Below are 15,155 nucleotides of genomic sequence, written 5' to 3'. Positions count from 1 at the left end.
TTCATCAAATAAAAACTATTTATATCAGGAAAAGCTATCTTAAATTGCTGTGATCTCTTCTACCATCCAGAAAAGCAGCGTGATTTTAAGTAGTATTTGCGAACACTTGAAAAAAATGATCATACATCTTTTTTTTTACAAATTTCTCCAAGAAACAGATGGATGAACGTGTACACCAGTTCCCTGCAACCATTATCATATTTCATTATATTTTCATTTACATAACATTTTTTACATCCCTCGTCCGTATATAAACTTATAAATAAATGCAAAAACATTTGGAACATAACATTTCAAACCATGTTAATCAATGAATCAACTGAAAAAAGAGAGGTTGCCGAACAATAAGCGCATTTGGTTAATCTCATATTTGCACACACCGTGGGGCTATAAACACGAACTATACATAACAAAAAAAAATTCAACAAAAACAAAAAGCTCGGAGTCAGCCATCTTGATCGTTGGACTTGAAAACCAGCAGTAGTTTATCTTCCAAGAACGAGGCCGCTAAATATTTGGCTATTTCCTGCGAGAGTTGCTTCCCATTCGACAGAGGTCAGCAGGATCTGTGAAAGTGATATCACCAGTTGCTTCATGTCCGGTCTTAAAATGGGGTCCTCGTCCACACATTGCTTCGCTAGCATAGCCATCTGTAACGTAAATATACACAAGAACAAGAAGTAATCAGCTCGATTATGTTTCTTGGTTCGTCAGGACGGTTAGAAAACGAGCTTTGGTTTTTGTTTTTGTATACTTTACAATGTGTGTTTGCTATATGTGGGTCGATCTTGGATTTCAATAAAGAAATAACGATGGCTAATAGGTTTTGCTTTGTCTTTTCACTATTCTCAACAAAATCTTGAACAAACGCTCGTCTTCCAATCAGAGGGAAAAATTACTTCAACTATAGAGGGTGGGACTAACATTTAAATAAGCTCTAGTTTGACTTCCGAAATCACATTACCTTGAAAAGACAATCATGCGGATACAAATCCATCAAATGAGGATCAATATGATCTTTCAAGCTTGACATACTCATGGAGTCAGGTGCATTCCTCAGAGCGGCCACTACCTGAAACTTCACAGCATTAGAGGGTTGTGGCAAGAATCAACCTTTCCATAGAAGGCCAGTTCGTTCTAATAATTTGAAAATTGGAGAAACGTAGAAAACAATAGCGTTGTGATTATCCAAAGATTGCAACAAAATATAAACTGATTCATCATAAAGAAATTCTTGTGTGTATTCATCCAAGGAGGCGATGCCAGGACTTACAATCGATACTAATGACCGTCTTTCGGAACTTCTTGTCATAGCCTCCTTTCCGGATATCAATTCAAAAAGCACCACACCAAAGGCATATACGTCGCTTTTGCTTGTAGCATGGCCATCCCTCAAGTATCTGAAGAATCCATAATTTTTAATCAAATAGAAAATTATTCAGGGGATACTGAACAAGTATTTTTGGACTAAAAACATATAATTTTACTAGAAAGTATAGTTAACACCTACTCTGGAGCAAGATAACCGTAAGTTCCTACAACCCTCGTGACCGACTCTTCATCGTCGTGAGTTTTCATCACAAGTTTCGCCAAACCAAAATCTGAAATCTACACAAATTTATATTGATTACATGAGATAAATCTATCTGGTTAGTTGAACAAATAAATGAGTTAGAATAGCAAACCTTTGCTCTGAAGCTGCTGTCGAGTAGAATGTTGCTTGTTTTGATATCTCGATGCACATAATGTGGTTTTGTGTGCTCGTGTATGTACTCTAGGCCCCTGGCAGCATCAAGTGCTATTTGAACCCTTGTGACCCAAGATATCGATGTATGACCTATTTAGATCATGGAGACAGAATCCAATGCAAGTTATTGGAGCTAATATTATGATGACTACAAGAAATGAATTATTTTTGAATTAATCGTGCTTAAATATTGGCGAAGATCCCAAGGTAAATATAAGTGGGTGAAACTCAAAATGCAGATTTTCAAAATAGAATGTTCCCTCTGATACTGAGGGCTAGAGTGAGCTAACCTTTAGTCTGAGGATCATGCAAGTGATTTCTGAGAGAACCCTTTTGAGCATACTCATATACAAGAAAGAGTTCATCAACACTAGCTGCATAACCGATCAATTCTACCTTTGAAAAAATCAAAACAAAAAATAATCAGTATTATATAATCTCACAACCAAGAGCATGAGCTACAGGCCATGAAATGCAAAATAAAAACATTACCAAATTTGAATGATGGACTTTGCACAGAACTTTCATCTCTGCCACAAATTCCTTAGTTTTTGTAGCAGTCATTCTTTTGATAGCAACTTCCTAGATTTTACTCCACAAAATCACATTATTATAACTTAATTGACACATGATAGCAAGCAGCAAATTCAAAACTTTTAAACCTGGTTTCGAAGAAGGGCATAATACACCGAGCCATATGTTCCATGTCCCAAAAGATTAGACTCGGAAAACCCGTCTGTCAAAGACAGAATTTCCTCATAAGTGAAAACTATAGGCTTGTCCACGTCAAATACACTGGTCCCTATCACTGCAGCAGATAAGGCAAGTACAATTAAGAATATGATATTATGAATTTCCCTAAGCAATATTTTGAATGTTAAGGACCTTGTAACGAGAGGGAAAACCAGAAGCAGGTTTTAGCAAATTTTGAGAAATGTGGTCCAAACGTATTGCACTCGTTTTTCAGGAAATATTTCAATTTATTAGAACTCGAGAGGACACTCAAGAAAATAATATTAGCAGCAGACAGTTAAAAAAAATTTAGGAAAGAAATCATCTAAAATCCTTGGTTCATTGTAAAAAAGTGGGTAACAAAGTGTATCGCTTCGGTTTTGCAGCCAACTGTCTCATTCCAACAAAAAATTCCAACAAACCATAGGAACTCAGAAATAAACAAAAATCATACTCATCACATGATACTTCAAAAGAAATTGACATCTTTCTAGATTCATAATACTAGAGAGGTCAATAACATTTGAAATTTAAACCTGTAGGAATATTTATTTGTTGGTTGCTAGATTCCCCAATATGATGTTTCGAATTCCCAGAGTTGCCACAGATGGACCTCCCTGAAGCACAGCAGAAACTCGAGTTTCGGAGAACATGAAATTTGTGAGAATTCTTCCCTTCGGAATCCTTTGGGTGGCTTCCTCGGGATCCACCAGAATAGACAGACGATTTCAAGCAAACAAAAAGAAGTACCACAACAACGACCAGAACCAATCCAACAGCCAGACTTCCAATGATCCACCAATAAGGTATGTGAGACTTGTGATCCATCTGATCTCCAACTGGTAAAAAATGTACACAGTGTAAAAAGTTTTCGGTATCAAATTTGGAATGAATATGATTTGTTAGGTAATAATAACATAACCAGAACATAATTTTTCAGTTAATTATAATGGGTGTGGAAGTAAAACATATACATTCAGTCTATGTTGCATGGATACGGGTACGAGTATCGTATCGAATACGATACGGATACGGCGGCACGTCAAATTTTGAAAATATAAGACACGATACGGCTAAGATACGACAATCATTAAAATATATATAAATATTATATATATTTATATTTATATAAATTTAGTATTGAAAAGTAAAAATTATAGAGATAGATGTAATATTTCATTAATCATAATATCTTAAGTACAAAATATTATTTAGAGATAGATATAATATTTTGAGCAGAATATTTTGAGCAGAAATAGAATGAAAGAGACAGACAAATGTATAGAGATAAATATAAAGATTATAGAGATAGATGTAATATTTTGAGCATAAATAGAATGAAAGAGACGGACAAATGTATAGAGATAGATGTAATATTTTGAGCAGAAATAGAATGAAAGAAACGGATAAATATATAGAGATAGATGTAAAAATTATAGAGATAAATATAATATTTTGAGCAAAAATAGAATGAAAGAGACTGACAAATGTATTTAGGGATTTAAAAGCTCAGCCTAATTTATTTTAAATTATTTTTCTTTTAGTCCTTAGAAATTTTAATTTTTAATTAACCCCTAAAACTTTTAAATATTTGCAATTTTGCCCAAACGTATCCGAAAAACGTATCCACGCCGTATCCATGGCGTGTCCTGGCCGTGTCCAAAACGTATCCGACTGGTCAACCCTAAACAAAGTCAACGACACGGATTTTGAAGTATCCGACACGCGTATCCGTATCCGTGTCGTATCGGTATCCGATACTTCAAAAAAAAAATTTTTTAAGGTATCCGTGCTACATAGCATTCAGTGCTTTTCGGATTTGTTAGGTAATAATAACATAACCAGAACATAATTTTTCAGTCAATTATAATGGGTGTGGAAGTAAAACATATACATTCAGTGCTTTTCGAAGAAAGCAACAACTGAAAAATTTTTGAGTACACGCATAAAAGAGAATGCTGAAACATATAATACCTGCAAAGTTATCAACAGATGGAGCTGGACCAGGAATTGGTACATCATCATTTACGAGATAAAGCTCTCCTGGAGCTGAAAGTGAGGGGCAAAGGGAAAAACAAAGTAAAAGGGAATGATGGAGAATATGAGACATGTAGTAAATGTTATTACCAAACAAATGCCTGAAACATCTATATCTCTTGGGGAACTGGATTGTAACGTAACATTAAAAATCTATCAAGCAAAAACCTGTTTTAGCCGCATTAATTATCACAATAATTATCGCAACAGTAAAGTGTCCATAGGATATTTACTTTTTAAAGAAATTTGGTAGCACAAGTTATTAAGTCTCGTCACTCAAAAATAATGTTATTCTATTTTGAGATATCATCTGGTCCATGAATGCTGACCAGAAACTCAATGCTTCATTGGTTCCCTACATCATGTCTTGCCCCGACTTTAACATGTGCCATCAAGAACCATTAAGTAAGATAACTTTTTAGCAGGCTGAAATAGCAAGCCTGGGTTACAATTCATACCTGAAATTCTATCTCAGAGACAGGACTCTGACTGCTGTATATTCCATTCGATTAGTCAAATTACTCATTTCATATAACCCTTGTTGTTTGCTTCATTTTATACATTTCATTGTGTTCGGTGAGATAAGGAAACACTCCAGGTGCTGTATCTTAATTAATACATTTTGATGGCACACTACAAGCAGAATGCTCCCTAATAACAAATTTTCAACAATCCAAATGCATTTTTCTTCCATCTCCATAGCATAATCCCGACTTTTCACTGAGTTTCTTTAACAGAATCAAATCTACTTAGCATATTAGACTATGCACGTAATGAAAATTCTATAACATTCCAAACATTTCATGTTCAATCTATCCCAAATCTTTGTACTATCCTTGCACAGAAAAATCATCAATATCCTAACCAACAATAAAGCCAAAAAATTGGATCTAAAGTGACTTCAAAGGGTCAATCCTAATGTTCCATTAAAAGATAAGTCAAGGAAAAAACATAACCGAACACTAATCAAGAACCCAAAGTCCAACGGAAAATCGTAACATTCCGTCACAACAAAATTCAACAAGAAAATACATCAAATTCAAATTCAAACCCCCCAAAAGGGGACGAAAGAAAAAATAACCGTACCTGAATTCAGTGGTATATAATAAAGTTCCCCAATGGTCACATTATCAGGATTAACAATCCCATTTACAGCCTCAATACCATCCATACTAACCCCAAATCTGCTAGACAAGGACTCCACACTATCCCCATCTTCCATCACATAACTCATCAAATAATTCCACAGCCCACTGGAGCAACCACACAAGAGCTTAAGTGACACCACTGCACCTTTTCTAGCTGCTCTAGTGAAATTTGAAGGAATATAAGCCAACCCGTTGTAAGCCTCCACAACCAAATTATAGACAGATCCATTATTCTCCCTCACGGTAAAAGTAGTATTTGTCAAGTAAGTCTTCACTCCTGAGGCGCAAGAACAGTTCTTTTTTATGAAAATGTAATTCCTACCATTCCCTTCAAACGTAATGTCCTCTCGTAAAACATCGAACATACTTTGAATCACAGGAAGTGTTTGCTCTGGCGTGGGCTTGAAGGCTAGAAAAGAGGTGCATAGGCGTTTAGTGTCTGTACAGTTGAGTGGAGTTGCTGCCGCTGATGTAATGAGTTCTTGAAACAAAAGTTTAAGCAGACAAAATACCAGGATTTGAGCTCTTTCTTGAGCCATAGCTGCAATAATTCAATGTTGATAACCAACAAGCTCAGAAAAATGAAACTTTGATGGGAATTTATAACTATATACCCGAAATTGAGACTTCCGTGATTTTTCTGCCAATAATTCAAATGGATATACGTAGCTAAAACAGAGAGATTGTGTAGAAAACTCTCAAGTGAGATTTAGCAAGAGATAGTGGGCTGTGAATCTGGAGATTCTTGATTTGATTTCGATACTTACTTTTCCGCAGGGAAAAAAGGAGATAGAGTTACTGGCTGGCAAGTGAACAGAACAGTGAAAAAAGGGAAGAAAGTCATTGCCACTTGATAGAGAACCGGTACAAGTCACATAGCATCTTCTTTATCGTTAATCTTTTTTTCTTTACATTTTGTAATCTACAAGTAACCTTGATATTGTTAATAAAAGGATTTTCCTCAACGCGGTTGATGTAATAAATTTAGTGTTTGACTTGAGAAGTCACGATTCCACTCGCCACTGGAATTCTGCGGCCAATTTGATAGAATTTGACCCTGGTCGACTGCGTGGAGAAATGGTTTAATTATATTATAATAATATTTTCATTTAAGTCTGCCCCTGAAAAAGACACATTTTATTTTAACAGAATAAAGAAATGGTTTTATTATATTATAATAATATTTTTTATTTATATGTTATTTTATCTTCCATTATTTTAATTTTAAAATATATATACATTTTATTTTTTTTAATTGGAATCGCGATCCTCTTATAAGTAAGACAGAAACTTGTGTGAGACGGTATCACATGTCATATTTTGTGATTCACATGTCGTATTTTGTGAGACAAATCTCTTATTTGGGTCATCCATGAAAAAATATTACTTTTTATGCTAAGAAGATTATTTTTTATTGTGAATATCAGTAGGATTGACCCGTTTTATAAATAAAGATTCATGACATCATCTGATAAAATATATGACATCATCTGATAAAATATTTATCCTATAAATAAAGATAAAACAGAAGTGATAATATTTACTAATACGTATCATCTGGTACTTGTACGTTAACTCTAGTATGGGCCAATTAGTGTAGGTCCACACGTGAATGGAGTCGATCACAAATTTATAATGGCAGAAATTTAGAATAGATGAGATGCATTATCATCATTTCTTTTCAACACATAAGATCTTGTCATAAATATAATTTCAAAAAAAAATGAGTCCTATATATGCATGAACAAATCTTGGTCATCCATCTTATCATGAGTACAATGTCCAAATGAGTAGAATGAAATAAGTCGAAATTTAGAAGTCAAAAAATAGAATGAGCCCATAGATAACTACTCCTCCACTCACCATTAATACTAGCTATTTTTTGTTTTGGTGAAGTACGTTGATGTGACGAATAAACATATTAGACGTGGAAAATTGATTAAAATTATAGGACAAACAAATCAAAAATATCATATTAAAATCGAAATTCGATAGTATATCAGACCAAAATAATAAAATGTAATTTTGAAAATTAAGGAAAAAATAAAAATACTAAAGGTGGTTATTTTTTATAGAGGTATTTTAGGATGAATACATAAAAATTGAAAACACAATAACAAACTAAGGTGGTGATTATTATGTGGTGTTCAAATATATTACTCTTGTAAAAAAATTTATTGTGATCAGAGATAAAAATTATTTGTTCGGTATTTTTATTAGTTCAAATATATAAGATCATATCGATGTCAGCAAACTGAAATTATTAATCAAGTAAAATGTTTCAAGAAAGGCGCAAAAAATGATCGACAGGGAATGCCAAAATCCAGATGATTGGATTACATAAGTTTATGATCAATCCAAATCCCTCAAATGGTAATACAAAAATATACTTGTAATTTATTTTATTCTAAAATATTAAGGACAGCTATTTCTTTTTGAAAAATTACTAAATTAATCCGATTTAAATGAGCAAAAATGATAAATTTTTTAATGCCATTACACATTTAAATGTTTTGAACTTTACATGCGTTTGGAACATTTTGAGGTGTTTATATAACTTTCAGACTCCCTTTCATGCATGGTCATATTGTTTCGAGCCAATCTATGCTATATATTCTATTCAACACTACTACATGTTCAATTGATCTTCTGAATTCAAAATAAAAATATAAAAAATTTACCATATGATCAATAAAACATATCAGGGATGATAATATTTCAGTTTTACATTAATATCACTGTCACAAATTCTATTTGAATTAACGGACAGACGAATAACATCGAATGTTTATTCATATTTTAACATTGAAGCTCGAACTGGTAAACACATAATTTATTACCAACTCCTGCTGCAAAGGAAGGCCAGAGTAAAAACTCTCCCTCAAAATGGATATGTATAAAATAAAAACTAAAATTCTTTTTAAGTTTATTATCCTTATGTTAGTTTGGGGGTAATAATGATACATCCCCAATCCAAATACATGAAATTCAGCATGCATTCCATAACACTGTACTGGATTCTTGAACAGAACAAACGGAGAAATCATCAGAAATGGTAGCATTTTAAGAAGATGCTTCTTCAAGATAGAGCGAGTGGGACGCGGCAAGAAGAGCAGCACCGATACCTGAACCATCATTCGAGTGCTCTACCACGATGCTTGATGCGGTCTCCTCTCCAAGCAATTCATGCAGCGTGTTTTCTAAGCACTTTCGGTATTCGGTGTAGTGCTCATATAGTCCACCATCCATGGCTATGACTGTTTTTTCGCTTCCTTCTCGTGGAGTATCCCGCCCCATTTTCTTCAAGACGCCTAATATCCCAGCAGCAGCGAGACGTGCCCCACGTGTGGCAATGATGTTGCAGAGCTCCACCACGACCTTTCTGGTTTTCAAGGAAGTAGTGGATATCTGAGGTGGGATGATAAATTTCAACATTAAAATGTGCAAATGATTGACGACCATCAAAGTTTAGTTTAGCATCTAAACTGAGATAAATCTTTGAAAATGGTGAAAAAACGATACAGAAAGAACATAATTATAAAATTAGAATATAAACCTAAAGAATCATGCATCATATTCATAAATGCAGCAGCAAATAATGGGATGTAAATAAAACGAATTCTATTTATTTCATGTTCTCCCACATAATCATATCTACCAAGCCAGTAGCACTATATCAATCATACTCGGTTTTATTTTCACAAATCCAGATCCCACGAAATTATGTTGTCAAATTAATTAAGTTGACAGGACAAGAATGGAAAGAACAGTGAATTTGTATTCAGCGGGATAAATACAGCACAAGTGCTAAATTAGCTTGGACATCATGGTTTTAATAATTGATATCTTCGTTTCTTAAAAATTTGTATTCAGTGGGGTAAATTCAGCACAACTGCTAAATTATCTTGGGCATCATGGTTTTGAGAATTGAACTCTTAACATAAACGAACTGATCTCCGGGGGGGTTCAGATAGAAAAACATACTTTTAAGAGTTGTTTGCTATTTTTTATTTAGTGTAAAACATAATGGGCCGCACAAAAAAAAAAATACCTCTAACATATCCTTCATTTTGTTGCCAACCACTTTCAGATCAGAGGACGTGTCCTGATGCATTGCTGACATTTCAGGCGTCCTGTAAAATATTAAGCACTAAGATCAACTATTTAAAAAGAAAGAAGACAAGGGCAATTGCTCTAGTGGTTTAAACAAGCCAGTGAGTTCATCAGTGTTCCTTTCATTTGGTTAACTATTCAATTTGAGCTTCCAAATTTAAAAAAAACAAAAAAAAGTGATGATATTCTACTTTTCAGCTTACTCGCACAATTTTAGAAATGTTTGCTGAAGATCTTCACAAAAATGATCTTGACTACATGTATGCCTCATTTGTATTCTTTCTAATTGCCTATAAGTTTTCACTTAAACCAAGACATAATCCAAAGCTTGATATGAGTACAGTTAAGTAATCCAACATTTACCACACAAAACAAAAGATTAGAAAATGGACGGACCAAGAAATGGACGTGTGGGGCACTCAAAGGAGGCACGGGTAGGGCGACGATATCATGTAGTTGGGAGTAAACTAGTACTTTTAGAAAGAAAAAAAACATTTTCATTTTTCTAGCTTTTGATGGAGCGGACAGCCACCTTGCCCTCCAATAAGTCAAATCCATGATTAGGAACAATGATGTTTACTCCATGAAATGTAGTACATTTGATATTTGTTATACTTTTAAATTTATCAACTCAATACCATGAATTTACCCGCGAAGAAAATGTCGGAATACCTTAGAATGAAAGGGATTTTAAGTTTAGGAGGAACTTCGTCACCAAAGAAGGCCGCCTCCTCACTCATCCTGAGTAGGACTCTACGTAAAATTTCTCCCAGGTACATGCCAGATATCAGCTTCTCAAATATCTGTAACAATAGTAAAAATACAATCTGATGGAGATAGAACATATTTTCATACTGGGAAACAACATCACAGATAATGAGCCAATACATAGAGTCTTGGGTTTTTCCAAATGTGATGTTTGGTAGGAATTTTATTTTAGAAAACGCTTAAATAAGCCGACCAAATATGCTTAATTTCTCTTTTAAAAAATCAAAAATATGTTTGTCTATGTATCCAAATATAAAAGTAACCATGCTTCTTGTCCTGATTAAAAAGTGTGTTTTTAATCGCCATGATTTTGCATCCAAACTCGCCCATGATAGAGCCTGTGCTTATATAAGAGTCAAATAGATAAACAGAAATAAGGAACAAATTTGAATTAAACTGAAATTACAGATGATGTAGTATATGTGCATATGTTTATCACCTGCTCGCTAGGATTCAAACTTTCTGCGTCCAATGCAATGTCATACTCGCTCAGTGGAAGATGTGACGACCTGAAGTTACCCCACTCCATATTTATAACCTAATTTGCAAAAGATTCAGCACTCCAATAATCCGTTCGACGTCTGGCAACAAAATTTATAGCATAAATTAAAACTTTAGAATGTGCGAACCATTTCTCCAGATTTAGGCAGTGGACCGTGCCACTTTGGTATTGCTTGAGCACGTTCCACATAAGCTGCATTAGTTCCTGTACCCAATATCACAGCAACGGCAACATCCTTGTTGGTGTACCTTCCTCCAGCTAATGTTCCGATGGTATCGTTAACCTAAGATAGAATAGTCGTCAAGACATGCATTTTAAACATGATTTTTGTTTCTTAATAGAGATTAAACTAAAAAAACGATGAGAAAAATTTACCAGTGCTGCAACTCGCATTTCAACACCCTTCCTTTGTAAGGCTTTTGTCAGTTCAGCTACCACATCTTGGCCAACCTGTAAGTAACATTAATAGAGTTACAAGAAACAAAACGACACACTTTGATAAGTCCAATGTCAGCCACTCTAATGTATTGCACACAAGAACCATGAAAACACATTAGGCTGAAAAATCAGATGAGAAATTTTCATTGGACAAAAGCCAAATTTTCAATATTTACACACTAAGGAACTCGAGTATTTTCCACTCTAAAGAAATGTGAGTAAGTTAGAGTTTTGCAATAAAACTAAGTGCTTTGAAAAAGAACATGACCAATGATTACATGCAAATTTACATTATTACATCTAAAAGCCTCTCGATCTCAACAATAACAAAGCAGCACATTTTAAATGTATTGCTGAGCATAGTGCATACTGTCTTTCTTTATATTCAAACTTGTATCGCTCCACATCTTTCCAAAGAAAATGCAAGAACAAGACAAAAAATGAACACCAAATTAAGGATCTCTATTTTTTCTAAAAATTCCTAAAGGACATCAAATAATGTGAAATCTTACCTTCGTATAGAAAAACATAATAGAGACTGACATATGATTACAGATAAATATACTATATCAAGTATCATGTAATACTAAAGATATGCAAGTTAATGAAAAAAACTTGGGAGGTAAAAATACTTTATTTGCTGCAATTAATGAACTATTGTATATGAGACAAGAACATGAGAAAAAGGAATTACGGCGTCATCAATAGAGAAGCCCTTTGTCCACCTAATAAGGCTTCCAGAATTTATTGAATTTTGCATCACGGGGAATGAGAAAGTGAAACCTAGTTCCCTTTGCCTACCGGGAGGTTGTTGAAACATTTGTTCTTCTTCAGCAACAAAACTCGCAAGTTTTTCAGCAATATAATCAAAAAGTGCCTGAAACCATATGTATTTAGTACTCGGTGTTTCTACGTCGACCTCATAAAGTAAGGCAATATTTTTTCCAATAAGAAATGAAATAATAAGGCAATATTATTGCCATAAAAATAGCTTACATCTGAGCTCCCACACATCAAAGCTGGGGGAATTGATGCCTCTGCAAATTCTTGATGAACGATACCTTCGTCTTTGCCTCCCAATTGGACTCGCAAGACACGGAAGTTCGTTCCACCAAGGTCAAGTGCATAAAAGACTCCATCCTCATCACTGAGACAGTAAATAGTGAGATAGGCGGATTTTTAGCCAATTGTTCAAGAACAAAGATAAATAACAAGAAAAATAACAAAACTGAAAGTACTTTTGGATGCTTATTAAACATCCATATATTATCCACAACAGGAGCATATGTAAATATCATTGCAAGATGGAATTCCTTGATAGCTCATGGAATTAAATTCACACGAAATATTCATTTTTCTTTTTCCTTCCTCACAATTCTAAACAAACTGATTCGAGACACTTCCCTAACTACGATGGACACATAAATTGACTCAGATTCAAGAGAAAACCAATAATTCATCTGAAAGAGCGTCCAAATTAATTTTGAGGTGTGAAAGTTATCATTTTTAGACAAACTCCACAACTTTCATGAAAGTTTCGATTCCGAGCAATGCAATTAAACCCAATCCAACACGGATGTAAAGATTTGTGGATTTTGGCGCAAAACATGTGTTTTCGGAAAAGTTCTCTAAAAATAATTTATTATTTGTTTTCATTTGAGGCAATTGCACAACTCGCCCACTCATCCAACAAATAAACAGGATAGATCATAAACGAAGTTCCACGAAGAAAGATAAAAAGAGAATAGATCGGATCAAAGTCATACCCAGTGGGAAGGTTATCAACATAGCTAATAAGCATCTTAAGCTTGCTCCCTCCTTCAGATGCCAATCCGGCGTGCATCTCCACCGTCATAGCATCCGCCACCTGTTTCAGCTTCACCTCCGGCGTCCCACACTTCTCCTCGAATTCCTTAACAATAGCCATCGCCCGACCCCACCTCCCAGAACTTTTCATCCTCTGCCGCACCACCAAAGCCGCCACCGCGACAACCGCAGCAGCACCGATCACCGCCGCACCCACCGCCACTTTACCCATTCCTTCCTTCATCTTTCACCTCACAGAAGCTAAAAATTGAATCTTTATTCGTTTTTCCACGTTTTTCTGTCGGGAAAAATGTATATCACGAATGAGGCGTTGAATGATCGAAAAAAGGGGAGAATCGAAGACGAGGAAAAAAATTTGGTCCAAATCAGCGCAGGAGGAAATTTTAACCGAGGCTACAAAAATAAAACGTAGCGAGAGAGAATTTTTCGAGATCTCTTCTGTAAATTCGAGAGTAGAACAAATTCTGGTGACAAGATTTCAGTCGCCATTTTTATAATATTTGCTCCGTTCCTTTCCACGTGTTATGATCCAAATGACTGTTTAGTAACATCCAATGATATGTGTTTGTTAACCATTGACCAACTATTTTGATCCATTGATTTTAATTATGTCCGTATTTTATTTAAATAAATTTCAATTTCCAAATTTTGATAATAATAAAATAAAATATTTTTATATCATCAGTATCGTCTCGAAATTCCAAATAGTTAATTTCACCCACTTCTAAGTTTCTAAACTTAGACACCTATCCTTTTAATTATTGTTTTATTATAAAAAAAAATAAATCATATATTAAAAAAATTTATAGCATTGTTTATATTGAATTTTATAGATGTAAATTAATATTACAAATAAATTACTCAAATGCATAATAAAAAAAATTATGAATATCACTTTGGAGTAGACTTTATTTTCCACAAGATATTATTGACTTTCACTAAATGGGAGACAAAGTTGAAAGTACGTGTGGTCCTACTCATATTATATTTACAAGAAAATTGACAACCGAGGAACAAAAGAATATTAAAACAAGAAGATTGTTGTAATAATCATAAAGATATCATAATCACAATAACAAGATACATGATATATATAATCAGCAAAGTTTTTTTTTATATTATGTCACTTTTACAAATTAAAGATATCTGATATGGAGATGATAAATTAATATACGTGGATAACCAAATAAAGTACTATGGTTAAAACTTGATTCAAATTTTCGATGAAAAACACACACACACACACATATATATATATATATCAAACTGTGGATTTGTTTATTTAGATAAGATGAAGGGAAATTATTATGTTAATAAAGATTAACTAATTATTCAGGAGGTAAAATTTTGATGGTTTATAAGATTTATTTAGATAAGATGAAGAATAATTAATAGGTTAACAAACATTAATGAATATGTTTACATAGTTTAGTTCAACCTAACAATCATGTGGATATTTTTCTCAAAATATGTTTATTTAACCCAATTATTTCAAAAACAGGATCAAACCAATTATGACAATACCTCACTATAGTATCTAATCAACACTCAAACATGTGGTTGTGTCGCCACAACTAAAATCCATTAATATAACAAGTAAAAGTTTTAATTTATTTCTCAAATACAATTTATAAAAATAAATAAACATCCACAAATATATCACAAACATATCTTATGATGTTCAAAAGCTCACGATGAGACAGTTGGTTTTGTATATTTGTTTTTTTAAAAAAAAATTTTAGTTTTTAATGTTATAAATTGACGTGATCCTATGCCACGTTATATGTCATGTCGAAAAAGACAAAATTTACAATAGAAAACAACAAACAGCAAAACGAAGATG

The 15,155-nt window shown here is 33.8% G+C and overlaps 2 protein-coding genes across 5 annotated transcripts; both read right to left on the bottom strand.

Annotated features, from left to right (window-relative positions):
• Positions 1 to 235: 235 nt before the first annotated feature.
• On the bottom strand, positions 236 to 6,577 carry LOC140978288 (lysM domain receptor-like kinase 3). Of its 4 annotated transcripts, XM_073443193.1 has the most exons (13): positions 6,432 to 6,577; positions 6,177 to 6,205; positions 5,603 to 6,073; positions 4,454 to 4,528; positions 3,016 to 3,318; positions 2,410 to 2,555; positions 2,240 to 2,329; positions 2,038 to 2,143; positions 1,686 to 1,837; positions 1,511 to 1,608; positions 1,274 to 1,400; positions 965 to 1,072; positions 236 to 650 (listed from the first exon to the last, which is right to left on the bottom strand). In XM_073443193.1, exons 1-13 carry the CDS (start codon positions 6,506 to 6,508, stop codon positions 486 to 488), a joined length of 1,947 nt encoding a protein of 648 aa, XP_073299294.1. In that variant the 5' UTR covers positions 6,509 to 6,577; the 3' UTR covers positions 236 to 485. The 4 variants fall into 4 exon arrangements, with proteins under 4 accessions (XP_073299294.1, XP_073299293.1, XP_073299292.1 ...); XM_073443192.1 differs by having other exon boundaries at positions 237 to 650; positions 5,603 to 6,205; positions 6,432 to 6,564; XM_073443191.1 differs by having other exon boundaries at positions 237 to 650; positions 5,603 to 6,205; positions 6,279 to 6,563.
• Positions 6,578 to 8,327: 1,750 nt separating this feature from the next.
• On the bottom strand, positions 8,328 to 13,832 carry LOC140978287 (hexokinase-1-like). Its single transcript, XM_073443189.1, has 9 exons — positions 13,252 to 13,832; positions 12,482 to 12,632; positions 12,180 to 12,362; positions 11,423 to 11,497; positions 11,175 to 11,330; positions 10,985 to 11,083; positions 10,450 to 10,580; positions 9,716 to 9,797; positions 8,328 to 9,072 (listed from the first exon to the last, which is right to left on the bottom strand). The coding sequence occupies exons 1-9, from the start codon at positions 13,533 to 13,535 to the stop codon at positions 8,728 to 8,730; spliced, it is 1,506 nt and encodes a 501-aa protein (XP_073299290.1). The 5' UTR covers positions 13,536 to 13,832; the 3' UTR covers positions 8,328 to 8,727.
• Positions 13,833 to 15,155: the final 1,323 nt, after the last annotated feature.

Source organism: Primulina huaijiensis, chromosome 6 (genome assembly GCF_012295235.1).
Source record: "Primulina huaijiensis isolate GDHJ02 chromosome 6, ASM1229523v2, whole genome shotgun sequence".
NCBI classification, from domain to species: Eukaryota; Viridiplantae; Streptophyta; class Magnoliopsida; order Lamiales; family Gesneriaceae; genus Primulina; species Primulina huaijiensis.
This window is presented reverse-complemented; position numbering and strand designations above follow the sequence as displayed.